Below are 25,716 nucleotides of genomic sequence, written 5' to 3'. Positions count from 1 at the left end.
GATGTTTACTGGATTCGATGAACTTGTCCATTTTGCTTGGTAAAACATCTGTGAGAGTTTCTGCACAAGCAATACAATATGGTTCTATCACAGATGGTTCGAGCATCTAATGCCGGTGTTGGTTCAAGTTAAACACAGATTCACCAACATAAGTTCTTCATTAAGTACAGTATCGATCCTCCAGACAAAAGGGGGTTCAATATCTTGTCAAAATTGCAACCTAACAAGAAAACCAAGATGAGTAACTCTTCATTAAGGTTGGCATTGATTTGGAAGTTTGAGGAGCAAGGATTTCAGACATGAAGTTAGTGTTTGACACTTTGGTCAGGAAAGTGATGCAAAGACTGGATATTCACAAGTACACAGAAGTTTCCGAGTTCGACTGACAGAAACAGAATGAATTATGGATTTCTGAGTTGTCGTGTGAAAGAATGTATCGCGTGAGTACATCGATAAAAAGAGAAAGCTAAATTTCATAAATCTGGCGTCTTTTCTCTGCCTGTTCACTAACAGTTCAAAAGTTCAAAGGCAATTGCCCTTTCAGGACCCACATGGCCAAAGTTCTTGTCCTAAACTTGAGCCAGGGCGTAGTATTTTTACCCCTTCAAGAAGCAAGGTAGCCTAGGAAATAACCTTTATTCCTTCCCTGCATTGTACTATAAAAGTTCAAGAGTCATTCCAGACATAAGCAAGCCGAACCGGAAAACATAACTGCCATTGCCCTCTGCTCTCCGGAAAAATACCCGCCTCTTTACAGCCATGGCACTGGTGTCAAGATTGCCGCAGCGCCGCGCTGAGCGCCTCATGTTCTCGTCCTCCGACGACAATGCAATGTTGAAGCAAATTCAGTCCACTCACGCCCCAGATGGACGGGAGGTCGAGGTCACGCATCTCCTTCGCGTCATTGAGGAGATCTTCCAGCATGCCAAGCCCATCATCCACGCCCCTGGGGCAAATCAGGTATGTCGTTCTATCTCTTTATGAGCTTCTGGCTGAGAAGATTTTCATGATTTATAGCTGATTTAAACTAATAACCGATAAGCAGGTAGCACATCCGAGAGTGGACATGCTAGACGACACAGACCTCCGAGAGATGCTCGAACTCTTGTCATACACCATAAACAAAATCTCCTGTGAGGTCTGTCTAAGTGTGCGGTTTAACTATCTCGAACTCCTTCCGCTTCGTGCTATACTGGATCCAACTTTCGTGATTGCCTCATTCTGGCCAGCCTAATGTGCCAAATGTGCTGATACATGAAATCGAAACTTTCTTTGCACAACAGATGGCCTGCAAGTGCATTGGCGGTGGCGATGCTCATGGAACGACTCTCAACATATTCAACATTCTCTCAAACTACACGTGGGATGCGAAGGTGGTGATCGCCCTGGCGGCTTTCTCCATAAACTACGGTGAGTTTTGGATGCTGGCCCAGCTCTATCCTACCAATTACCTCGCCAAAGCAGTCGCTACCCTCAAACAATTACCTGAGACACTAGAGCACGTGGATACTTTAAAGCCAAGGTTCGAAGTGCTTACCGGCCTCATCAAAGCTATGGTGGATTTGACCAAGTGCATCATCGAGTTCAAGCAGCTCCCACCTCAATACATTAGCCCCGATGCACCAGAACTTCTGACCGCTACCACTCATATTCCTACGGCAGCTTACTGGATCATCCGGAGTATTGTGGCCTGCGCTTCACAAATTACCAACCTCATCAGCATGGGCCACGAGTATGTTCTCCTATGCTTGTTGCAGGCTCGCTCCTCATTTTATCGTTTGCAAAAACATCTTTACAATTTGATGAGAGAATATAAGCATGAACCATTTTCCAGTGATTACTAGTCGCAATCTGCGTACAAGACCTTGTCATAACAAGTTTTACTCGTCTTAGGTACGCGACATCCACAGCTGAAGCTTGGGAACTATCGAGTTTAGCCCATAAAATAAACAGCATCTACACTCATCTCTCTAAGCAACTCGATCTTTGCGATCAGCTCATCAGTAAGGCCTGTCGATTGCTCCTAACTCGAGAATAGACAATGTACAACACGCCGATCACACTCTTTCTTTTTACTTCTGAAAATGAAATTGATCCAATGCAGATGAGAAAAAGCACTTGGAAGCATTTGAGAAGCTTGTGCACCTATTTGCAACTCCCCACCTTGACAACATGAAAATTCTTCAGGCTTTAATCTATGCAAAAGATGATCAGCTTCCGCTCTTGGATGGCTCTACTAAGAGAAGGGTCTGCTTCCCCCTGATCTCTTCCTTTTAGTATGTCCACGACATTCTTAGACCGGCTCACACGATTTATCTGCGACAAAACAGGTTGGCCTTGACGTGCTGAGGAGGAGAAATGTGCTGTTATTGATCTCCGACATTGACCTACCGAACGAAGAACTTTTAGTCCTTGAGCAGATGTACCAAGAGGCCAAGCAAGCCCCAACGAGGATGGAGAGCCAGTACGAGGTAGTGTGGATCCCAGTCGTAGGTAGGTCGACCCCGTGGGATTCAGAGAAACAGAAGCAGTTCGAGACTCTACAAGGAATGATGACCTGGTACTCGGTGGTCGACCCTACGCTGATCGATCCCGCGGTCATCAAGTACATCAAGGAGGTGTGGAAGTTCAACAAGAAGGCAATGCTCGTGGTTCTTGACCCCCAGGGCCGGGTTGCCAATCCAAATGCGATCCACATGATGTTGATATGGGGGAGCCTGGCTTACCCATTCACCAGTGATAGGGAGGAGGTTCTCTGGAAGGAAGAGAAGTGGCGGATCGAACTGCTTGCCAGTCCTATAGAGCCAATGATATTCAACTGGGTAAGACCGCTCTTTCGACTGCTTTATTCTCTCTCAAGCTCGCTCCAACCAAATCTGAGAAACTACGTGCTTCCTGCTGACGCAGATAACTGAAGGGAAGTACGTATGCCTCTATGGAGGAGAGGACATCGAATGGATCCGCAAGTTCACGAACACGGCGCGTGCGGTAGCCCGAGCAGCGCAGATCCCGCTCGAGATGCTGTACGTGGGGAAGAGCAACCCGAGGGAGAAGGTCAGGAAGAACAGTGCCACGATCTTGGCAGAGAACCTGAGCCACGTCCTGCCAGACCTCACCCTGATCTGGTTCTTCTGGGTGAGGCTGGAGAGCATGTGGCACTCCAAGGTGCAGCAGGGCAAGAGCGTGGACAGCGACCCAATAATGCAGGAGATCATGAAGATGCTCAGCTTCGACGGGAGCGACCAGGGATGGGCCGTGATATGCCGGGGCACCGACACGGCCAAGGCCAAGGGAGACGTGATCCTGGCAGCCCTGGCGGACTACGAGTCCTGGAAGGGCCGGATAGGCCAGAGGGGGTTCTTGCCGGCGCTGAACGACCGCCTCCAGGACCTGCAGACGCCGCACCACTGCAACCGCCTGATCCTGCCGAGCACCACCGGGACGATCCCCGAGCGGGTGGTGTGCGCCGAGTGTGGCCGGGTCATGGAGAAATTCATCATGTATCGATGCTGCACCGATTGAGAAAGGCTTAGCAATGATCAAGTCATACCAAGAATCAAGAATCCGGGAGCTACATGCTTATGCTTTGCTTGTGTAACTCCCTCCTCGGCATGCAAAAAGATGTGTTCGCTTTGGTTTGTGTGTTGTAGTTGCCGTTGTTGAACGCCATCATCTTCAACCTACTATGAGTTATAAATGGTAAAAGTTTGGAGACGGATAAATCAATGAGTCACTGTTTGGTAATCGAATTTGAGCCCCGTGCAAAAAAATTATGCTCGGGGCATTGCCTCATGACGATTACGAAGACAACGTAAAATGCCGCACGGCGATTACAGAACGGAATAATCTCTAAGTTACGGGTTCGAAAACTGTACAATAGAATAAAAATGTGTTTAATCTCGCTTTTAGAAATTTCTTGAAAATAACCCTCTTCGAATAAGAGATTAAGTTCGACCAAAAGGAAAAAAATAAGAGATTAATAATTTTAACAAAAAATAAATTGGTCGGATAAAAATAAATTAAATGAATTTTAATGAGAACAAAATTGATAAAAAAAGAAAAAGAAAAAGAGAAATATGAAAAGAAACAATTGGTCGCCAAACGGTGTCGTTTAGATTGGCCAAAACGCGATATCGTTTTGGTTTTGGGATCTCCTTTTGCCCGAGAAGACATGACCAAGTGAACGCTCTGCAGACAATTGGTTGAAGAATAAGCAGAAGAAGATGGTGAAAGTGGCCACATTCTTCGCGATGTCTCTTGGTGCCTTCATCTTCTGGCAGTCCATGGACAAAGTCCATGTCTGGATCGCTCTCCACCAAGACGAGAAGGTCTCTCTCTCTCTCTCTCTCTCTCTCTCTCTCTCTCTGTTCACGATTGCGCATTTCGAGGCATTCGATTTTCTATCTATCGGGAAAACCCTAGACAATTGGAACGCTATCTGCAGTTGATAACCCGCGCTCGTCGTCGGAGTTGTGCTTTAGGTTAGGGCGTGAGGTTGAGCTTGGGCTTGTGTTGAAGTCCGTGGGGTTTCGATTCGGAAGAACTCGATTTTTGATGCGTTTGTTTGAAATTAGCTGTTTGAGGAGATTACATTCCCCAGACTCTAGGATGGGTTTTATAGCCATCTTATGCTTCAATAACTGGCTTTTATGGAAAATGGTGCTCTTGTTGCTCTTGACAAGCTGATTGATTGTTAGTGAAACATGTGTGTCCTTTGGCTGGTTCAGACATATTTGATTCTTTGCCTTTTCTTTTGCTTTGAGTTTGGGAGTGAGTATATATGTTTGCTCGATGCAGAAAGAGAGGATGGAGAAGGAAGAAGAGATAAGGAGGGTCCGGGAAGAACTTCTGCAGCAGCAGGCGAGAGAAAAAGATCCACTCTCGTAATTGGTTTCTTGAAAAGTTTTTATGTTTGTGGCGCGGTGATGGATCATTGCTTCTCTGAATTTCTGTGCTCTGATAAGAACTCTGGTCTTAGATGCATGCATTTGATCGTCAACTATGCTCCTGCCTGGAGTTAGCATTGTACTCATTTTCTGTATCTAATGCATGTTTAATAAGTTTAGTGTTCTTGAAGAGAGATGTTTTTGTTACACACTTGTGGATGATTTCTTGATGATGGATGTGCCAAATCTTTATGTTACTGTCCCCAGTGCTTGGTCAGCATGTGCTATTGATATAAAAAAGAGAGGTGGAGATTGAAGCTGTGTCGTCATTTTTTTTTTTTTTTTTTTTGGCTGAGACTTCTTCTTTGGGACCTTTCTAAGTAATTATGACCCCTCATTGTCAGCATGACAAACTTATGTTCTCATTTACTTTGTACTGTCTAACCAACTTTACTTGAGATAACTTACAGTGATAGAGCAGCTTCAGGTCAAGAATAGCCATTGCAAATATCTCATTGCTTCCTATCCTCATAGTTTATGTAAGTCTGATTCTACGAAGCTGTGTGGTTTCATGGGATTGCAGAAGGCTTGGTGATAGGTGTTCCTGGTTGCTATCATGACTCATGTCCTTTCGACAGGCTGATGTTTGAGTGATAGCTGTCCTCTATTCAGGCTGATTTTTGGGTCATAGTTGTTCATTTCTCTATAATTTCCCTTTGTACTTGAACATAGATATACGATTCACTTAGGGGTGAAAATCCACGTCCAATGTTTCTCTTACTTTACTCATTTCACTCACATGAAAGAAGATTAGCTGCTTCTTGTCGTATCTCTTAGATTGCCAGGCATGGTGATTTGTTGTCAGTACCATACCAACATATCAGTTTGCTTCTAGTTCGATCAAATGGTTGGTTAATCAATCAATTTGATGCTTACCTCATTCTGAAGAAACAAATATCTGTGTACCCTGAATGACTGAAGTCCTATCTTGGGTGTACATGCATACACCCCTAGTATTTGGTGATTCTCATGTTTACCATGGTAACATTATCCAATGCATGCAACCATGTATGCGCCGTCTTGTAGCACTTAAATCTCTTGAATGATCTGTTGGTTTCACATAATCGAGCATTAGAGATGCACCTTCCCTTATTTATTTGCCTCTAGAATGCCCGTGCCTTTGCATGTTTGAAGTTTGGTGCAATGAGGCTTCGGGATAGAAGATCAGTAATGAGAATTGGGCCTTAGATCTCTTCATCTGCAGGGTAAGCTATGTTCAAGGATGAGAGAATCAAAATTGTCTTTTGCCACGTCCTTACGGGGATTGTGGGCGAATGCTGATAGTTGTTCGATAGTCAAGACTGAATGAAAAATAAATTTTATAATTTCCCATGGATTACATTCATTTGGGGAGTCAAGAGGGACCGGGACATCCTATCATTCATCCCTCGGCGGGGTTTTGGTCCTGTTAATAATGTGCGCTACCATGTCAGGACATTATGGTGTAGTGCAGTGGTCTTGTCTTGTTTGTCTCCAGGTTTCTTGTCAGCCATTAGCATAGTTCTCTCGTGTGTTCGTTTTTGAATGAAGGATCGATGCCTCAACGTGTCAACCCATAGGCACTCCTGATAGTAGACGGCGTGATTGCTGCAGTTTTGTCCCTCACGCTGCAAAAAAACAGGGCTAATGTGACAACCGATGTAACAGTATCTCGATTAGAATCAGCTTAGACTGTTGTAACACTGTCTCCCTTAACTTCAACATAGACGTGATGGTGATTTGCAAGCTCCATGATCAGCAAATGCAATAGTCTTGGAAAATGGTCTTCGGACGAGGTATGTTTTACCTTTCTTGGGATATTGTCAAATCAGAAAGTAAATAATTTACATAATGTTTCTTAAACTCCATGATCAGCAAATGCAATAGTCTTGGAAAATGGTCTTCGGACGAGGTATGTTTTACCTTTCTTGGGATATTGTCAAATCAGAAAGTAAATAATTTACATAATGTTTCTTAAACATCACCATTCCTATCAAACAAAAATAATTAGTTAATGAAAAATGTTGGATAACGATGAAAATAATTTTTTCGTTTGTCATTATTTTAAAGAAAATATATTTGAAGACATCGATTTCCCTTAAAACAACCGCACCTACGTTCATCATATGATCACTCGAATAAATTAGCTGGCAAGTTTGAAAACCCCTCGTTTGGAACTAGATTTTACCGAGGAACGGGCAGTCAATATTTTCCGAAGTTCCCTAATGTCATAGAGACGAGCTTTCCGTATCGGTCATAGAAGAGCTTGGCTCTTCCGTTACTCTGCTGTTAAACTCGAACTGAGGGCACTTCATCCCTTCCAATCGCCTGTTCTCTCCAAAATGACACGGTCGGCTGCCGTAAACTAAAAGATCTTCGTGACAAATGAGTTGATAAAAAAAACAAATCATCTCCGCTGTGCTCAATCTTCGTGACTTTTCAACCATGAAAAAAAAACCCCCATGAAAAGGCTGCAGAGCTCTAATTGCAAATCCAAAAAGGCTGTGTCATTAACAAATGAAAGGATGTAGGAGGGGCTTTCCTACACGTACCTCCGTGATAAACTATCCTGTGCAAAAAGTGAAGTGAACCCTATCCAGCTTTCTCCTAATCAACAAAAAAGCTACCTTCTCCAAATTCAAGCACATTCATCATCCACAATGATATAGAAAAGGATTAGAAGATAAAAGAGGAAAAGGCAAAGAAGAGGATAGGGTAAATGTGCATGCCTATGTTCAAGACAAAACCAGAAGACATATCTATCCTTCCGCGGTGCCGGGTGAAGCATCAGAATTTTGGCCGAATATGTCGGGTATTCCATCCCAGTTTGTCCACTCTCGAGCTTCCCAATACCCACCCATGTAGCGATAACATCCGTCGTCACCCTTCCCAAACCATCGTGGTTGCCAACCTCCCTCCTGTAACTTTCTTGCCTACACCATAGGGAACATGTGGAGAGTATGCTATAAGTATGCCTTCAATTTTTCTAGTTAAATTCCTTGAACATATAGAAAAAATTATCATATGCTGCACATATGAGGAAAATAAACATTATGCAATACATATGTGTATGATCTACCCACTTCTTTGAGAGGTAGATGGTACAGATTGCCTGGTCATATACTTGTCACAAAAATAGTCAACTGTAAGAGATAGTTATGTATATACAATGCTGCTTAGGTTGAAGTTGGACTTTAAAACTTTTGTTTTGCTTGAAAATATCATTTACAGATTTAACATTCCGTGTTATTGAATCAAGACTCTCAAGTCTCCAACAATTAAACAAGATGGCGATTGTCTCAAGCGGTCCGAGCAATAAGAAAGGTGTGATTCTTCACCTGTGAGTGTCTTAAGACATTTGCTTCAAGATTTAAGACTAGGAAGGAAAAAAAGAGAAGGAAGTTGTGGATATTACCTGTCTCTGTATATGTTCGAGTCTTAACTTATCGGCATTTGCCAACTCATATTCCCCGTTTTCTAAGTGTCTCTGATCAGGTCTCAACCTTGAATCAGTTGGGGGCAGTTTCTCTCGTAAGCCTGGTGTGAGCTCATTTAGGGATATTGCAAAAGGGGACAAATTGTATCTTGTCTTGGCGAGATACTTGTCTCTTTCCCATAATAAAACTGCTTCTGCCATTGGATCATACCCTTTAGGTTTTGTCGTTGGATCCCCCAGCACATAGTACAGCGCCTCATCCCACTTTCCAAACAACATGGCTACCTTCTCCCCAGTTTTATTATCTTGCACAAACCCATGAACCTGAATCACAACAAAATCGTTTTAGACTTGATCAGTGGTGGTTTCACACTGTAAAGCAAACTCAAATGCTATACTGGATCTTTACATAATCTCCATGCTATCAAAACACAAGTAAAAATAAAGTATCTTCATTTCTTTAAGATAGTTTATGCGGGAACATTTTTCCCAACTACCGTGTCACATGAGATCGAGAAGTGTGTTTTCAAGGGCAACGGAACCATGTCTTCTCAATAGTGAAAGAAAAACAGTATGGGTGCATATATGCTACATGAAAGCATACACAGTTTCATTTGCTTTTTTCTTTGAGGGTGTGGGCGGCGGGGGCGGTCAGATACACAGTTTCTTTGAAAACACTGCTTTGTTTTATCCAACTCCAACACATAATACTGTTTCTTTCGTCCAACAAAGCACGGTAACTTATACTTGAAGGGAGACGAGTAGGGCCATAAATCATCATCTAGTGCAGCAATGTGGTAAATCCAAGTTTCACGGTCAAGCCAATGGCATAAGGCAAAATGACTTGAGCAGATATATGTATACCTGGTGGGGATTTCGATCTATGATGGACTGCTCCTTGAACTTGAGCTTGCAGGAATAGTTGCCGCTGCCCCTAATGCGCATTGTCCCATAGTGGTCACAATAGATTTTACCAAGTATGATGTTGTAAATGGAAGTTGTGACCTTGCTCCAGTGAAACGTCTCACCATCCTCAAACTGCAGGGTGAGGATACCCACAGGATCAAGCTGAATAGAACGTCCCCAAAACTTGCCCTTGAGATTGGAATCTGCCCAAAATTTCCAGCCTCTTCCTTCACAGTGACAAGCAACAATTGTTGGGTGGTGACTCACCTAAATTTGATCTTCTCATCAGATAACTAGGTTGGGAAATTCTCCAAGCAAGAGTGCATATCTATGTACGGTCATTGTTATAAATGAAAGGAAGGTAGTGGCAAGCAGTAACTCCATTTATACAGGTGAGATTATAGTTTTTGTTTTCTTGGCCAAGGTAAGAAAAGATCCATATGAGATGATACTTAGAGCAAGCTTTCAATTTGATCATAACTTTACAGAAGATGAAACCTTACCTTCTCAGAGAAAAAGCGGAGTCCTTTGTCTGGATAGTCAGCTTCATAGGTCTCTCCAAGGAGAGGATTGAATGGTTTGCACTGCCTTCCTTCTGTTGATGCATAGCCTGACACAGCAAAAGCAGCTACATTTAGGATTCTCATCAAGTCATTACCCTGCATCAGATAAATCCGATTGTAAGCAATAACCGTCAAATGAATCACTCTCTAATATTCAACTGTTATATTATATTTAATAATGTACATAGAATTACCACTCTTACTGCACAAACTTATGTTACGCATTTGTAACAGAAATGTATGAACAAATTTTGCATGCAGCATTCTTGCAAAAAAGGGATATCCACCATGCAACAATATTGGTCATGATTCAGCTGAATTATTGGCTAAAATCTATCAATATCAAGAGAATGAGCGTCTTAAAGCACTTTTAAGAAGAAACTTGAAAGAGCCTGTTCATCAATTCCTTTTTCTTATATCATCAATAAAGCCGACTAATACATGCAGCTGGAAATGAAACCCAAAATAAGGATGGCAAAAAAACCTTGAATGAGCAGTTAATCAGAACTGGATTACATAGGTAAGTGAATTTACCGGCGAAGATGATAGATAGAATGACATCAATTTTGTCAAAACTGTGTATGTATGCAGAAAAGAAGCCAAATCCATTCAGCAGAAGCATTTTTCCCTAAATAATTGTTAGATTCTTCTCTCCTAGTTCAGAGAAGAAAAAGGTTTGAGAGGCTCAGGAGATAAAGCTCCTAAGTTCTGATTCTTCAGTCAAGCAAGCATTCTCTTCATACAGGTTGACTTCCCAGAACATTATTCAGGTCCTCACATGCAGCCAAATTAAGCAGGGGCCAAGTCAGCTAATAGGCTATACCAAAGGCCAGTTTAACTCCAAATGGTTCACGAAGAGATCTTTTGGAGTGATTTATTCAAAAATACTGACAACTTATGCAACCATATGCATTAAGAACAAAGGATTGTCTTGTCATGCATTTTCCAATGAAAAGTTATGTCTAAGTAGGTATACTAAATTAATTAGTCACTGCAACAGTAAGGCGAGTCGGTCGATCCTATATTTAGTTCAGTTAAAAATATAATCCAATAGTTAGAGAAAATAGAATGAGCAGGTCATCTTTCAGAACAAAACAAAATGAAGGACCTAACCTGTTTTCCCCATTCCAGTGAATGATCAACCAAGTAAGAGTATTCGAAATCTTCAAAGCACTTCTGCAACGAGGAGAGAGGTTCATTAAAATAAACAGGGAGACAAACCCCAGATAGATCCTTTCCAATATTGTCCTTGATAATTGACCATAGACCAACGGGCTTCTCCTTCTCCTTTGGTTCAGGTAAATCATCCCTCCTTTCAACATATGGATACTCAACTGCCTTAATCTCTTTGTCAATGACACTCAAACGATCCGAAAAGAAACAATCTTTGTCAGCTGTACAAGAACTGCCCATGTTTTCTTTACTGCGGTAAGAAGCACTTCTTAAAGCTTCAGAAGACAAAAAATCGTTTGTGTCAAAAAAGATGTTATCTTCTTCATCTGTCTCGGCATCCACTCCATCCCGGCTTTCAATATCTGCATCAGATTCACTTCCAGATCCCTCTGACATGACTGAGTAGAAATCTGCAAGTTTTAAAAGCATGATCAGTAAATCAAGACAAAGGCCAGCTATACGTACAACTTGAGAATACCTACTTTGTTAGACTGAGATTATAATCGTAAGGAATGACGAACTCAACCATATTTAAATTTCTTCTGACAACATGAATGATATTCCCGTCTTTATCTGATTATCTATCAAGGGCATACAGTAACAATTGAACAGTTCCATTATGAACAGTTTCATACCCCACTGAAACACAGTTATAGCTAGAGGTAAATAAGTAAAATGGATATCAAGCATAGAACACTAACCGCTGAATCTTCCATTCCCTTGTCCACAAAATGAATCACGCTCCTTTGTTTCATCCACTACAGTTGTCTCTAGCTCTATCTTCTCAGCCTTCAGAAACAGGATAACGTGAAGTGAGTACAATACTCAAGACAGCAATTTTACATCATGAGATGCATATAGAGTATAGACAGTTAAATTTATACTGTCAACACAAGGTACTTTCTTTTTTTTTTTTTTTTTTGTGGAGTAATGATGATGACGAGTTTATCATGGCCAAGAAATTACGCCATAGTCTTCCACAGGAAATCAAGAATAACAGATAATAGCTTTCCAGAACCGCAGAAGGAATAAGGATGGTATATGTGATCTCCTACTTATAAGGCATCCACCAATATGCTTGAATCTTTGCTTCAATGAGTCCATCACTCAACCTACTCTCCAAATACTGCTGCCTCATAAATATGTATATTGTCATCAAAGCATCTCATATTCGATTATGCAAGTCATTTCATTTAGTACGAGATGAACTAAAATGATATCTGAAATCCTAATTCCGAGTTCAAAACGTCTCATGACTGAAGATGATCCTTATGGAAGCATCATCATGCAGACTGTAGCAAGGATGGCAGAAATGTCTAATACATGCTTCATAACCATCATACCTTTCACATCCTGTCAAGTATCCGTATGTTAGAAATAGCAAAAAGAAAGAGCAAAATTGCATGTACTTTAGATGGTTCAGTTTTTGTGACTTTGTCTTACCTCCGTGGGATGGCATGAAATTTATCAGAACAACCAAGGAGATAACAAGAGCAACTCTCATTCTCAATTCAAAGCCAAGTACACCCAATCTCACATTGTGTAATACTCACTCTAATGGCAAGATAAAAACACTTAGAGAAAAATAAACCCCCACGAAAAAATAGGTTGTCTGGTTCTCATGCTATCACCAGTGACCTCTCAAATAACCTCTAAATGGAAAATCGGATCTTCTCATCAAATCAGCTAAGAAATCACAGTTGCGGCTCACTCAACAAATGGCTTAAACTCAAGAGTCGAGACACCATTGATGATCACAGGCATCATTCACACGACAAGTGACATTAATAACACCAACAAAACCAAAGAAACTGAAGCTGTTGATGTTGGTTTACTACTACATTCTTCTCTGTAGCAGATCACAGTATTTACAAAATAAATTCAGTACCTCCAGGCGTCTCAGCGTGTCTAGCAATATCAAATGTTTCCGGTGGAGAGAGTTTAGCTGGTTTTGCAGCTCAGAGAGTTCAGATAGCATGATTGACTCGCAGTCTTCAATGACCACCTCTGCTAACCCTTCCTGCAATAGTCGCGATCGAAGCTTCTCAGTTGAGACTATGACTTCATCAGAAGGTGCAAAATTGCTGCTCGTTAAAACTCTAGGAAAAAGATCTTTTGCTGCTCCAAGTGCCTCAATCCATGCAGCTCTGTCATCCCTAGCCGCACAGCGCAAGTGAAGAGTTTTCGTCCCCGTAAATATAGAGAGTCTTTTGTCATCTGACCGACTAGCACGAATGGATGAAACCTGTGGAATAGGAGTTAAAAATTGACCAATAAAAAGGAATTGATAGATAAGACTTCAAAAAAAATCTCAAACATGCCCACAGAAATGTCACGGGGGGAAAAGTGTGGAATGTGGTCATGGGGATGCCCGGACCAGAACTTTTACAAAGCAGGAAGAATAATCTTATAAGAGCAAAAAAAGTGTTCCAATTTGTGACTAAATAATAGTGACAATAAATTGGATTCATGTACGAAGAAATTGAAACTAATTAAAGATCCTCGTCGATTTTCAGTTCATAACATGATCAAGCAACAATCGTGGCCCTTTCGCTCGTAGTCTCCTCTGAGAGACTTAGGGCTCCTCCTCTGGCAGTCCTATCACAGGCTCTGGTAACAGGTAAATCCTGAGTGAGGTATGACGCATTCCAGGAATTTTACCGCAGTCAGTCATCTTCACGTGGTGACTTGCCAAATTTGTCAAAGATAAAATCTACAAAGCTCTTTTTTTGTGTCTATTTCTTCTTGGCATAGGACAGTGCATTAGCAACATGTTCTAGTTAAAACGACCAGTATTTGCTAGTTAGATCCTTAACCCAAATGCTTATTTCAGTGCATCAACACCGGCATTACCCGCAGTTCCTTGAAATCTCAAATCATAAAGGCTGTAGTTCCCGGGTGACTGGAAATCAGATGGGGACATACCAAAAGGTATCAAGAGAAAGGAAATCGTCAACGCTCTGTAGACCCAGAACAGAAACATGCGCCCTCTCTCTAATCAACATAAACTTTTCCGAATTAAAAAAGGGAAAATATATTTTTCGCAAAGAAAAAGAGGCAGGAAGATCACGAGCGAAGAGACGCCCCCACTAAGAACGTCACCTTGAAGCTCGATTTCCTCTATTTCCCAAACATATTTCAACAACTGGCCGGCTCTTAACATCTCGCATCGGACCCAAAAAACCACCATGCACGCATACGACAAAGAAAAGACAAAAGGAACAGACACAGAGACACGCACATACCTTCAAATGCACTTCGCCGAATGGCTTGCACTTCCTCAAACTCAAAGACCCAACACCGACCCTCCCGTTACTGCTCCTCCAACTGGCCTTCCTCATGTACTTCCACGACTCCTCTCCGATCACCCGAACGCCGTTATCTCTGGTCGGGCTCATCACAACCTTATCCGGCCCGTGAACCTTGTAATAAGACAGCACTCCGTCCTCGAGCAAAAACCACCTCGGCCTCCACCCCTTCCCGTAGTTCACCCACTTGTACAGAACCCCGACCACACTGCCACTAACTCCACCGTTTCCGCCGAACACCTTCGAATCCCTAGCTTCGGAGACGCTATCGTCAGCACCAGCAGCTCCGGTCGACTTATCCAACTCCGCGCCGACGGACGAGACCTGCGCCGAGATGCTCGGCTTCGAGCTCGGATTAACCGGCTTCACGACCGAATCGGATCCGACCTGGCACTGGCCGGGGCTGGACCGGTCGCGATCGATCGAGACCGGAGCAATGCAGCACAGCGGGTTCATCCCTCCGACCGCCAAGACCCAGCCCGCGGGGCCTCCTCACCGAGACGGTCCGGCCGAGGATCCGATCGCCGAGAGTGGGCGATACGGTTCGAGCCGGGATTGGGGCAATGCAGGACCCGATCGGAGCTCGAAAGGGCGAGTTGAGGCCGGGAGTCTGGAAAATGACATAAAGATCGAAAACGAAAGAGAGAGAGATGGGGGTTGCTGTGGAGAGGAAGAGACAACGAATTGCGTTGGAGGGAGCTGAGCTATAAAGAGACTACGCTGTGTTCGCAGATCTTAATTAATACAGAGAGAGAGAGAGAGAGAGAGAGAGTCAGTGAGCTTCGCAGCAGAGTAGAGAGAGAGAAAAGAGTGAAGGAGGACGGGTTAAAAGAAGGGTTCTGCGACTGGCGAGGAAGCATTAAAGGTGCGTTAATGGCGTCTTCTGTGGGAGGTTTTGATTTGCCTTTTTCTCTTCAACGGTTAAGTAATTTGGATGAAAAGGAGGAGGACTGTTTTGCTGAAAATTTGAAGAAAATATTATAGATATTTTTGTGCCGTGGACAATTTCATCAAACGTATGTCATTAGAATCCAAACACTCTTTGATTAAAAATCATCTTTTGAATATTGCGATAAACTCCGTGTGGCCTAACATGATACCTATTTGTTCATTTATATCTTATCGAATCGATAACGATTTTCCGGCAACGAGTTTACATCACGAGTCTTTATCACAATAGCCATATCTCACTTAGATAATACTTTTAATCGAATCTTGTTAACGGGTATTTTCAAGATACTCATTGAATGAGTATAATGAGGAATTATTCGATTTTCATAACATTGTCGTGCGTGGTAGTTAAAAACCGATAACGGCCTACAATAGCTTCGCATCATGAATCATCATCACAACCTGACGCATCTAGCCTAATAATAATTTCACTTAGATTGTATGGATGAGCAGTTCCATTGTCAATTGATTCTCCAATTTTTTGAACTTGAAACCTAACGTGCATACCTTGGAGCCGATAATTTACCCATCAATTAATTTGAGTATTGGTTTCGATATCTATTCGGGAACCGGTCAATTTCTCCTTTTTTTCATACTTTTCTTCCTTCTCTTTTTATTTCATTTTTAGTTAAGCATGATGAAAATGAACACAGTAACGAAAAACACTCATTTTTTCAATAGCAACAATTCACAAAAGATGAACATGTAAAATAAAATATATAATAAAAAATTCATAACACTAGCTGAACTTTAGTCCTTAATCATTCGTGAAAATCTATTATGAATTATAATATCCTGAAATCAAAAGAAACAACAAATATAATAAATCATTTAATAATAGTTTTAAATTAAATTACTGTTATTTAAGCTAACGTAATTATTATAAACTTCACCACATGTATTCATTCCATTTTTACTCACAAACTCTATATACATATAATATCCTTGTTAAGACATTTAATATCTAAAAAGACATGTGGTGTTTGTTATCGTTAGCAATAGTAAAAAGAGAATTAAGGTTAACTCAAGTTCGGTTCATTGGTTCGAAACTCTTCAGTTCCTAATTCCTTATTCGGTTCTCACCCATGAATCGGGAGCCAAATCGCACAATGTCGGATTCATTTTTTTTTAGAATCGTGAACTTAGTCGGTAACAGCGCAATCCGTAATTAAACCAACTTCTATGATCGATTTGGTCTGGCTTTCAATTCCACTTTAGACTCATGTTTATCCCTATTAATCTCGTTGTGAAGTGCTTTTGAGACACTTATTAGACACATCTGACGAGAAAATATAAATATCATAATGCATGTTATCAAAGCCAGTAACAACTCTCCCACAATAACTCGGCATCATATGTCATTATCACAAGCCAGCCACGTCTCGTTGAATAATATTATTATGAATCTCGTTCATGACTTCTTTCAAGATATTTCTAAAACATAATCAACGAGGAAAATATTCGATTTTGAAAATATCCTCGATGATTTAGTGTACTAAAAAACACAACAAATCCTATCAGATTGCTTGAAATGTACTCTAAGGGTAAAGGCTTATTTGACATTTTATGATTATGTTCCCTACAACAAAGAAGAATGAAAAACGGTAATGTAAATAATTATAATCCTAAAATTTGTTGATTTTGTTTCTGGGAACACGTTTAGAGCAGACATAGAAATAAAAAAAAAGTTGATTTTTTGCTCTAGAATCACTTTTGAAAAACAAAACTGTCCATTCACAGCTAATCGCCGGCCGCCATCGATCGCCGGAGAAAAAGAAAAAGAAAATAAGATAAAAATATTTTTAGTAATAAAATAATTTTATTGATAATAATAAAATAATTTAATTCAAGATTAACCGTTTAAAAACATATATTTATAAAAATAAAAAATATTAAAAAAATAAGTAAAAAATCTCTAGATTTGTATTGCATTCTTAACAAATTATAAAAAACAAATATGCTATGAGTTGGTTAAATATAAAATGTTTAAGTAATACGGGTCGAGTAGGGTATAGGTTTGGTTAAATATGGAAGTGTTCAAGTACAAATTTGCGGCAAAAATTCAAATGCAAATTGCATATTGAGCTTATATTCTTTTTTAAGGATTTTGCATATGTCTTTATGCTCCATGAAATAAATAGACTAATTACGGATTATGCATGATTTGTATTCATTTTATAAGTGATACTATATAGATTGATTTTGTAGCGACAAAACGTATTTATTTCACTAAATGAACAAAAATTGGGGAGAGAAACTGTTATTGAGAACATAAATTCATACGAGTTACTAAATGCATTTATATTGGAGGAATATAAATTTTGCCTAGTTATCAAACGCATTCTCTAAAACCCATATAAGGAACAAAGTCAGAAAAATCAATTTCGACTAGAATTGACTTTTTAGATAAAAATGGTTGCCACATACCCTAAACTACTTTTTTTTTTTTTTGGCAATACAGCTTTTATTTTATTTTTTCGACTTCAATCTAATATAAGGGGTTTCCGAAGTGTCGCGTTTTATCATTTCTTATTTTTCGCTCTCACCAATCCGACTTAATGAAACATATATCGACATATACACGAAGCATAATTATAAATTTAAACGATGTATAGTTCTAGCTAGGTAATACGTTTCTTTTTTGCTTGAAAAATAAAAACAAAACAAATACTCCATCAATAACATAAACTTTGCCTCATTCTTTTTAGGGTAAAAGTTACCAAAACTCCGAACCAGGCACACTGCGATATATTTATCTCAAAATTTTTTTTTTTGTGGCACCCAAAACTCTAGACTTGTAACCATGCGACTCATTTATCCCAAATTTGTACTAGTATGACACATTTACTCTAATTTTTTTCTTCACTAAAAATCCTAAATTTTTATCCATGTGATGAATTTACCTCGAAATTTAGGGTAACTTTGTCACACGCCTAAAATTTTGGGATTTTTTGTGTTACAAAACAATAATTTGAGTTAAATGTGTTACAGTGTGCATAGTTTGAGGTCTTTTGTGTCAATAAAAAAAGTTTGGGATATATGTATCATAAAAGACGTAGTTTAAGGTTTTTGATGTCATAAGAAATTTTAGTTAAAAATGTCGCAGTGAACATAATTTATGATTTTTGTTGACTTTTCCCCTTCTTTTTATTCTGCTCGGGAGTTTTGTGGGTCCCGAAGATGGTAATGATTGTGGCGGGGAGAGACAAGCCAACGTGGGAGTGGGACTGTGGGAGGCAAAGGGAGACCTGGAAATGCGACCGTTTTGGAGCTGCGTGTTTGGATCATGGGCCCCGATGGGCCGCGTGGCCCGTTAACAGCGGGACTACTGAAATGACGTTTTTGCCCCCTCCGTGTCCCGATGAGGCGGCGAAAGCGACGCGTGAAGTGGACGCGTGGGATTTGGTTGGAGGGCGCCCATCTGCGAATCGTGGATGTGTCTCCCCGACCCCCCTCGCACCGTTGAAGAAATGGAAAATTGTCCATTATGATATGATGTTTCTCCTCTTCTTCTTCTGTTTTTTTTTTTTTTCGGCCTCCAATCCATGACCACCGGCAAAATTTGAACTAAAAATAAATACGAAAAATCGCCACATTCGTAATTAATTAAAGGAGCATAACCTGTATTAGGTAAATCAATGAAATCAATTTGATTATTTGTTCGCATTTTTAATAGGCACCTTTTATTCTTCCGAATGTAAAAATCCCATGTTCAATTAACGTCGTGTAGCGGCTCGATTTCTTAATGAGTTCGCGGTCCCATTCATGCGACTTAACTTAAAATTAAGTTATCTCTCTATCGGGAGGGAAGCTCTTTTTGCAGTGACGTTGAAGTTCGTATGGCGGACTAAACGAGGCCCGACTATAAATGCGGTTGACTATTATCCTCTCGCGTTTTAAAACGGTGTCCAGCACGAATTTAAGTCCGAGCATGCGTTTAACTTCACATATTGACATATTTAGTATAGATTGGGGGATGTACATGTCATGCGACCCTAGGTTGGCCCCTTTATATTGACATTAACGCAACTTTGAGAATATCGCGCTGGCGTTACAATGGGGCAACCCGGAAGATCCATTTTTCAGTAGTCATTTCCGGGTATTAATTGCTTCTACTAAAATGGCTGTCAATCTTAAAAAAAAAAAAAAAAACAAAGAGATTGCACCTGCTATGTTGGTACCTACATTGTACATCGGATAATATTGCATCCCCTGATTACTCCGAGCTAGAAGGCAGAACTTTGCAGACGGCGCGAAAATCACAATTGAAAGAAGGGCGATGTTCCTTTTAAATCGGCCCGGCTCGAGATTCGATTCAGAAGAAGTGCCCGATCATAGCGGCGATCGCGATGCTTGCGGAGATGCCGGCTCGAAAGGCTCCGCTGCCGCCGGGGCCAGGCGCGGACGCATCCAATGACGAAGGAAACACTCCCGCGGGCACCGGGCTGCCGACGGGCGCCGCGAGCGCGTCGTCTCCTTTGTCGTCCCCCGACCCGTCGTCCGTGTTGCCAACCGCGCTATCGGAAACCGGTGCAAATGCTGAGGAGGAGGAGGGCGACGAGGTGGTTGGAGCACTGGCGGTGGTAGTAGGCTCCGCGGCCGAGGCCAACCCGAGCACGGCGATCGAAGCGAGGCAGATGAAGAGAACTCTGGGAGACATTTTGTGGAGAGGTTTTAGCTTATTTGGGTACGGAAGATGGAGAGATAGCACTTCAATTTGAAGGTAAAATGGCAATGTAGGGCGCCATCATATGAAGGGGTCGCGGCAGGTTAATTTAAGGATGGAGATCGTGGGGGCGGCGAACGCGATTCCACGAGCGCGCGTTCAATACGGAGATTGGCGGGCGGTTTGTGAGGAAAATCACGAGATCGCACGCGTGGTCTCTAACTCGGACTTATTTTAGTCCATGGACAACCATACGTGGCCAATCCTCTCCATTTTTCGAGAAATAATTTTATCGTTGATCGATTAATAGTTCGGCGTTTTCATTCTCGTTTCACTCACGCGCGAGCGCGTCTGTTGATCGAATAAGGATCGATGGAGATGGTGCTCAATGGAATCGTGGTTACGCAGTCCGAGCAGCGTCTTCTTTTTTCACTTGTATCTCCTAATATGTCTAGACGATTGGTGTTATTCGTGAACATGATGTTCGATAAGACAACGAGACGTTGATCCTTTCAGTTCCATCTCACCGGGCTCTCCTATTGGCGTCTTGATGTATCTCCATAGTCGATGCATACGTTATTTACATACGTCGACGGTGGAGGCTCAACTGGGATGTCGATGGGAACGATGCGTTGGAGGGCAAATCTCCATCTATCAGCAGGACCTAAGCTCCCACGCTAGGGATGATGGGTTCTCGATCCTGTCCGATTTCTCTCAAGAATAGAACGGTGGCCTCGGTTCTCAATTTTTCGGAAACCGAAAATAGGACTACCTATTCGGTCCTGTTCTCGGGCGGTTCCATTGAACCGGACACATGGAAAAAAAAAATATGCACCATTCCTAACATGGAGCACATGAGCTTGGTTACTTTCAAAAAATAAAACAGAGTGTAACTAAAAAGACTTCTACATAGGAGAATAAAAAATAGAAAGTGCCAATAGCTTCTCAATTTGCTAAAAATTATTGGACACCCTCAACAAGTAAATAGAGGGTAACTTTAAAAAAAAAAAAATCGATCGATCCGATTCGATCCTAGGACCCTAGAACCGGGAATCGGACCGCTCCCTCTAGAATTAGAACCAAACCACCGGTCCAGGCGGTCCGATTTGCTCACCCCTATCCCACGCCGATGGGAATGTCCGAGTGATTTTTTTTTTTCATTCACAAATTAGTTTTTTGGATTTCCACGGGTTTGATTTATTTAAAATGATCAGTCAACATAAAGTCATTTACTGTAAAAAAAAAATTACACATGCTTAAATTTATAAAAAAATGAATATCCTAACCCGGTTAAAGGGATGAATTATCAAAAAATATTTTTCTTATATCATGAAATTTATTCTGAAACAAACACACCTCAATATTTTATTTTTTATTTGTTTTATAAATTTTCATTTATTTTACGAAAAATAAATGATTTGAAAAATTATTTCTTAAAAATGATTAAAGCGAAGAGAAAAGAATTTGAAAAAAAAAAAGAGAAAAGAAGAAAAAAAATTGGAGGAAGGAGAGAGAGAGAGAGAGAGAGAGACAGCGTTTCATGGCCTGTTGAATTCGAAACGGCCCAAACAGAACAAACGAAGCAAAGCCCATCGTCATTTTCATGGAGTCACAATCGCTCTCGCATCGCTAGGGCTTTGCCTTGAAGAGACTCCATGGAGTGTTGAACCCTTCTCACTGCGCGCGGTACTTCTACACTCTTCCGATTCCACCATTTCTCCCAATCTCCGTCTCCATATCCTTCGCTCGCGAAGAGGGAGGACAATAGCGATTATCGGAGAGTCGGCGAGCTCGAGGTGAGGGAGCGAGAGAAGAAAATGGCGTTGGCGTTCGACGAGTTCGGGAGGCCCTTCATAATACTGAAGGAGCAGGAGCAGAAGACGAGGTTGAGAGGCCTCGATGCTCAGAAGGCTAACATCTCCGCCGGCAAAGCCGTTGCTCGCATCCTGCGGACCTCGCTGGGTCCCAAGGGGATGGACAAGATGCTCCAGAGCCCCGATGGCGACGTCACCATCAGTGAGTCTTGCCTGACCTCATTTTCTTTTTCTCTTCGGGTTTAGATCGTTGCTTTTCTTGCTGGTTTTCGTGCTCTTAGTGGGCTTATAGGATAGACTAAGTAGGAACGGCTTCAGAGTAGGTTTCGTTTGCAATACTCTCTTCGTGTAGATGGTGCTTCAAGTACCAAGTTAACCTCACAGTGAGTTGCCCAAAATTAGCAAGACGACGTTCGGCGATGGCGATGGAAGGGGATCTGCGGATCTCGATGCTTGGTTAATCATGAAAAGACTTTGATGAGCTGCTATTCTGGAATCTACCTGTGTTTCTGATGAGCTTTTGTTTCACCTTTTTCGGCTTTGGCGCTCTTGATGCGCATTGTATATTGTGCCTTGAGCTTACATTTCCCTGTGGATGTGTAAATTCTGGCTCCTAATGCCCCCTTCTTTTTGACATTTAAATTTGCTAAAGGTGTTGGTTATGTTAATGCCATTTGATGAAACTTGAGTTATGTTTGGTGACACTCGGGTATGGACTAATAGGTAATCTAGTTTGCTTTCAAGATCATGTTCGAGCGGCTAGATAGTTTATTTTCAAGATCTTCTATTGGAGTATGCTTCACGAGTTATGCTTTGCTGCTAGAAGATGATTATAAGTTTTATTGTGTGAGCACCTTATTTATGCAGTCTTCTTGCAACTTTAAAGGGGTTTCGTCACTGTTCTAGTCTCTAGTGTCCTCATATTGGTTAGAAATTATCAGGAAAAATTGGTTTTTGGGATGCTCTGGATTTACACTTCTAAATCACATGGAACTCATGTATATTGGTTTTCATTGCTCTTCTGGGTTTAGTCCCATAACTGTAAGTTGACATGAGAGATTAAGGTGGAGATAACTCGAGCTGGTGGAAGTTGATTGTGATTTGCTTGTCTTTGTTTGGTTGCTCTGAACTTCACTCACCCTTCTTTGTTATTCTGTCAGCAAATGATGGCGCCACAATTTTGGAGCAGATGGATGTTGACAACCAAATCGCAAAACTGATGGTTGAATTATCTCGCAGTCAAGATTATGAAATTGGTGATGGCACCACTGGTGTTGTTGTCATGGCTGGTGCGCTTCTTGAGCAGGCTGAGAAGTTATTGGAGCGTGGAATCCATCCCATTCGGATTGCAGAGGGATATGAATTGGCTTCAAGAATTGCTGTTGAACATCTAGAGCGTATTGCCCAAAAATTTGAATTTGGATTATCAAACACAGAGTCTCTTGTTCAAACTTGCATGACTACTTTATCTTCAAAAATGTACGTTTACGCTTCTCTTTCTACTGGTTAACTGTTATCTTCATCATTTTGTTTCTGTTCACATGATATTGCCCATTGACCGTTTCCATCTTTGCAGCGTTAACCGTTGCAAGCGGGATTTGGCTGATATTGCAGTTAAAGCAGTTCTTGCGGTAGCAGATTTAGAGAGAAGAGATGTAAATTTAGATTTGATAAAGGTGGAAGGAAAAGTGGGAGGAAAGCTTGAAGAGACAGAGCTCATATATGGAATTATTGTGGACAAGGACATGAGCCACCCGCAGATGCCCAAGAGAATTGAAGATGCAAAGATTGCTATCCTGACGTGTCCATTTGAGCCACCTAAGCCGAAGACCAAACATAAGGTGGACATCGATACAGTCGAAAAGTTTCAGAATTTACGTCAGCAAGAGCAGAAGTATTTTGACGACATGGTTCAAAAGTGCAAGGTGATTCTGTGCTTCTTTTCTTAAATGTACCCCTGCTTGTTCCTTGTTTATTCAGCTTATTTAGCTGACCTACGTCTATGCTTATGGTTGGGGTAAGTTGACTTTATAGAGCAGATTTCAACCTTTTATGTCATGCATTTATCTTTTTGGTTTATCATCTGAAATGTAGATATTCTAGCTCGGCTAAATTGATGTAGAAAGTTGAATTTGAAACTTTCATATGATGCCCTTATGTATTTGTTTTCTCCTGATATATAGGATGTGGGTGCAACCTTGGTCATCTGTCAGTGGGGATTTGATGATGAAGCCAATCACCTTTTAATGCATAGGAACTTACCTGCTGTCCGCTGGGTCGGAGGTGTAGAGTTAGAGCTTATAGCCATAGCCACAGGTTTGCAGTTATCTAACTTTTTGACCATGTTTCTCCTTTGCTTGATAGATGTCACTTTTCTCTCGCCTTGGGTCCCACTGCATTAATAATCTTACGGCTTTGTTGTATTGGTAGGCGGAAGAATTGTGCCAAGATTCCAAGAGTTGACCCCAGAGAAGCTTGGAAAGGTACATTTTCAATCTTTGTTCCTGCCTTTTCAAATTCTGAAGAAGCCTAAGGTTGTGTGCATCACTATTTCTGTCCAACTTATATTCATTATTACTGTTGGGTGACTGTTGAGGTCGACAAACTCAAATTTTAGAGGAATACGAGGGTTACTGGAAAGATCATGTTCCTGCCGATCTTGTTGAAAGGACAATTGTGTCACCTTAATTTCTTTTTAGGATGTAACAAACTAGTTTGATTCCAGTTGACCTTTCTGTTCCAGTGCTAGAATGGGAAGAAGGCTCTTACTTCCCTCTTATTGTTCTTTTCTGAACCAATTGTTATGATCCTATTGTTTATTTATTTAGGCTGGACTGGTGCGAGAAAAATCCTTTGGTACTACAAAGGATCGGATGCTTTACATTGAGCATTGTGCAAATTCAAGGGCTGTCACCATTTTCATTCGAGGAGGTACATAGTATTCTTTTGTCCAATTGTTCGAATAAATATTTAACCCCACGAGCTCCTTTTAATTTTTGGCAACGGTTAGTGTTGATTTGTGATGGCATTATTGTTCTTTTTCACTGAACGTCGCAAGGCAATTTGATGATGTAAGAAATGGAAACTGGAAGAGGAGTCTGTAGATGCCTAATCATGAACATGCTTTGCATCAGGTAACAAAATGATGATTGAAGAGACCAAGCGCAGCATCCATGATGCACTTTGTGTGGCTAGGAATCTCATACGGAATAATTATATTGTGTATGGTGGTGGTTCAGCTGAAATCTCATGCTCAATTGCCGTTGAGGCAGCTGCAGATAGGTATCCTGGCGTTGAACAGGTGCGTTCCCTTTCGCTTTATCCACTCATTTTCATTCACGTGAACCACTGCCATTTGATCTTTTCCGCATTTTTGTATATTCACAGTATGCAATCAGAGGATTTGCGGATGCCTTGGATGCAATCCCCATGGCGCTAGCTGAGAATAGTGGTCTACAACCTATTGAGACTCTATCTGCTGTTAAATCTCAACAAATTAAGGTAATGCAACGTGAGGGGTGGTCTTTTTTCTTTTTCTCAATTTGTTCTTTTTACCGCTTCTGCATTTGTATTGTGTACACTTCTGTTAAATCTATCTGGACGTGGAAATGTAGGAGAACAATCCATTCTGTGGAATCGATTGCAATGACGCCGGAACCAATGACATGCGCGAGCAATTTGTCTTTGAGACTTTGATTGGGAAGCAACAGCAGATCTTGCTGGCAACACAAGTGGTCAAAATGATTTTGAAAATTGACGATGTCATTTCCCCATCTGACTACTGATGCTAGGTACATCCATTCCCAAGGTGGAGTTCACTGTTCTTGGCTTCCCGTGATGTGTGGAGTGTCATTGCGGGCACTGCACTTTTTGTCGTTGATTGCTGATGGTTTGCAAATTTTCAACTGGGTTTAATTGGACATGTGTATGTTTTGGTCCATTCCTGAGTAGTGGATTATTTTGCCACCGTGCAT

At 41.3% G+C, this 25,716-nt stretch overlaps 5 protein-coding genes and 1 long non-coding RNA gene across 7 annotated transcripts; 3 read left to right on the top strand and 3 right to left on the bottom strand.

Moving 5' to 3' along the window:
• Positions 1 to 673: 673 nt before the first annotated feature.
• Positions 674 to 3,670, top strand: LOC115749398 (protein SIEVE ELEMENT OCCLUSION B-like). 2 transcript variants are annotated; one of them, XM_030686205.2, is made up of 8 exons: positions 674 to 960; positions 1,046 to 1,138; positions 1,284 to 1,732; positions 1,894 to 2,003; positions 2,105 to 2,247; positions 2,331 to 2,822; positions 2,908 to 3,562; positions 3,623 to 3,670. In XM_030686205.2, the coding sequence occupies exons 1-7, from the start codon at positions 760 to 762 to the stop codon at positions 3,520 to 3,522; spliced, it is 2,103 nt and encodes a 700-aa protein (XP_030542065.1). In that variant the 5' UTR covers positions 674 to 759; the 3' UTR covers positions 3,523 to 3,562; positions 3,623 to 3,670. The 2 variants fall into 2 exon arrangements, with proteins under 2 accessions (XP_030542065.1, XP_030542064.1); XM_030686204.2 differs by lacking the exon at positions 3,623 to 3,670 and having other exon boundaries at positions 2,908 to 3,608.
• A 488-nt stretch (positions 3,671 to 4,158) lies between these two features.
• On the top strand, positions 4,159 to 5,076 carry LOC115749404. The gene is made up of 2 exons (XM_030686215.2): positions 4,159 to 4,328; positions 4,798 to 5,076. The coding sequence occupies exons 1-2, from the start codon at positions 4,224 to 4,226 to the stop codon at positions 4,885 to 4,887; spliced, it is 195 nt and encodes a 64-aa protein (XP_030542075.1). The 5' UTR covers positions 4,159 to 4,223; the 3' UTR covers positions 4,888 to 5,076.
• Positions 4,330 to 21,757, bottom strand: LOC115749405. Its single transcript, XR_007198698.1, has 3 exons — positions 21,619 to 21,757; positions 21,281 to 21,284; positions 4,330 to 4,364 (listed from the first exon to the last, which is right to left on the bottom strand). It is a non-coding gene; the product is annotated as an uncharacterized LOC115749405 (long non-coding RNA).
• Positions 7,387 to 15,128, bottom strand: LOC115749396 (oxysterol-binding protein-related protein 1D). Its single transcript, XM_030686201.2, has 8 exons — positions 14,249 to 15,128; positions 12,892 to 13,248; positions 11,705 to 11,792; positions 10,944 to 11,413; positions 9,771 to 9,926; positions 9,226 to 9,534; positions 8,341 to 8,685; positions 7,387 to 7,858 (listed from the first exon to the last, which is right to left on the bottom strand). The coding sequence occupies exons 1-8, from the start codon at positions 14,765 to 14,767 to the stop codon at positions 7,685 to 7,687; spliced, it is 2,418 nt and encodes an 805-aa protein (XP_030542061.1). The 5' UTR covers positions 14,768 to 15,128; the 3' UTR covers positions 7,387 to 7,684.
• On the bottom strand, positions 19,555 to 20,482 carry LOC115749403 (anther-specific protein BCP1). Its single transcript, XM_030686214.2, has one exon. It carries the CDS (start codon positions 19,920 to 19,922, stop codon positions 19,578 to 19,580), a length of 345 nt encoding a protein of 114 aa, XP_030542074.1. The 5' UTR covers positions 19,923 to 20,482; the 3' UTR covers positions 19,555 to 19,577.
• LOC115749401 (T-complex protein 1 subunit epsilon) lies at positions 21,622 to 25,715 on the top strand. Its single transcript, XM_030686209.2, has 9 exons — positions 21,622 to 21,944; positions 22,903 to 23,221; positions 23,319 to 23,667; positions 23,926 to 24,058; positions 24,173 to 24,225; positions 24,571 to 24,673; positions 24,877 to 25,043; positions 25,130 to 25,243; positions 25,357 to 25,715. The coding sequence occupies exons 1-9, from the start codon at positions 21,746 to 21,748 to the stop codon at positions 25,525 to 25,527; spliced, it is 1,608 nt and encodes a 535-aa protein (XP_030542069.1). The 5' UTR covers positions 21,622 to 21,745; the 3' UTR covers positions 25,528 to 25,715.
• Position 25,716: the final 1 nt, after the last annotated feature.

The sequence above is a fragment of the Rhodamnia argentea genome, chromosome 6, assembly GCF_020921035.1.
Source record: "Rhodamnia argentea isolate NSW1041297 chromosome 6, ASM2092103v1, whole genome shotgun sequence".
NCBI lineage: Eukaryota > Viridiplantae > Streptophyta > Magnoliopsida > Myrtales > Myrtaceae > Rhodamnia > Rhodamnia argentea.
Note: the sequence above shows the minus strand (reverse complement) of the source record. Positions and strands in the feature narration are given on the sequence as shown.

Bases quoted from the DNA above. Each gene is read 5' to 3' on its own strand.
- LOC115749401 (XM_030686209.2), top strand. From the start codon at position 21,746: ATGGCGTTGGCGTTCGACGAGTTCGGGAGGCCCTTCATAATACTGAAG. The intron at 24,059-24,172 runs GTTTGCAGTTAT...TTGTATTGGTAG, and splicing joins GCTTATAGCCATAGCCACAG to GCGGAAGAATTGTGCCAAGA. The intron at 24,674-24,876 runs GTACATAGTATT...GCTTTGCATCAG, and splicing joins CACCATTTTCATTCGAGGAG to GTAACAAAATGATGATTGAA.
- LOC115749403 (XM_030686214.2), bottom strand. From the start codon at position 19,922: ATGTCTCCCAGAGTTCTCTTCATCTGCCTCGCTTCGATCGCCGTGCTC.
- LOC115749398 (XM_030686205.2), top strand. From the start codon at position 760: ATGGCACTGGTGTCAAGATTGCCGCAGCGCCGCGCTGAGCGCCTCATG. The intron at 1,139-1,283 runs GTCTGTCTAAGT...TTTGCACAACAG, and splicing joins TAAACAAAATCTCCTGTGAG to ATGGCCTGCAAGTGCATTGG. The intron at 1,733-1,893 runs GTATGTTCTCCT...TACTCGTCTTAG, and splicing joins CTCATCAGCATGGGCCACGA to GTACGCGACATCCACAGCTG.
- LOC115749396 (XM_030686201.2), bottom strand. From the start codon at position 14,767: ATGAACCCGCTGTGCTGCATTGCTCCGGTCTCGATCGATCGCGACCGG. The intron at 13,249-14,248 runs GTATGTGCGTGT...CCTATTCCACAG, and splicing joins TCGGCGAAGTGCATTTGAAG to GTTTCATCCATTCGTGCTAG. The intron at 11,793-12,891 runs GTACTGAATTTA...CTGTTTCTGAAG, and splicing joins ACACGCTGAGACGCCTGGAG to GCTGAGAAGATAGAGCTAGA.
- LOC115749404 (XM_030686215.2), top strand. From the start codon at position 4,224: ATGGTGAAAGTGGCCACATTCTTCGCGATGTCTCTTGGTGCCTTCATC. The intron at 4,329-4,797 runs GTCTCTCTCTCT...TGCTCGATGCAG, and splicing joins CTCTCCACCAAGACGAGAAG to AAAGAGAGGATGGAGAAGGA.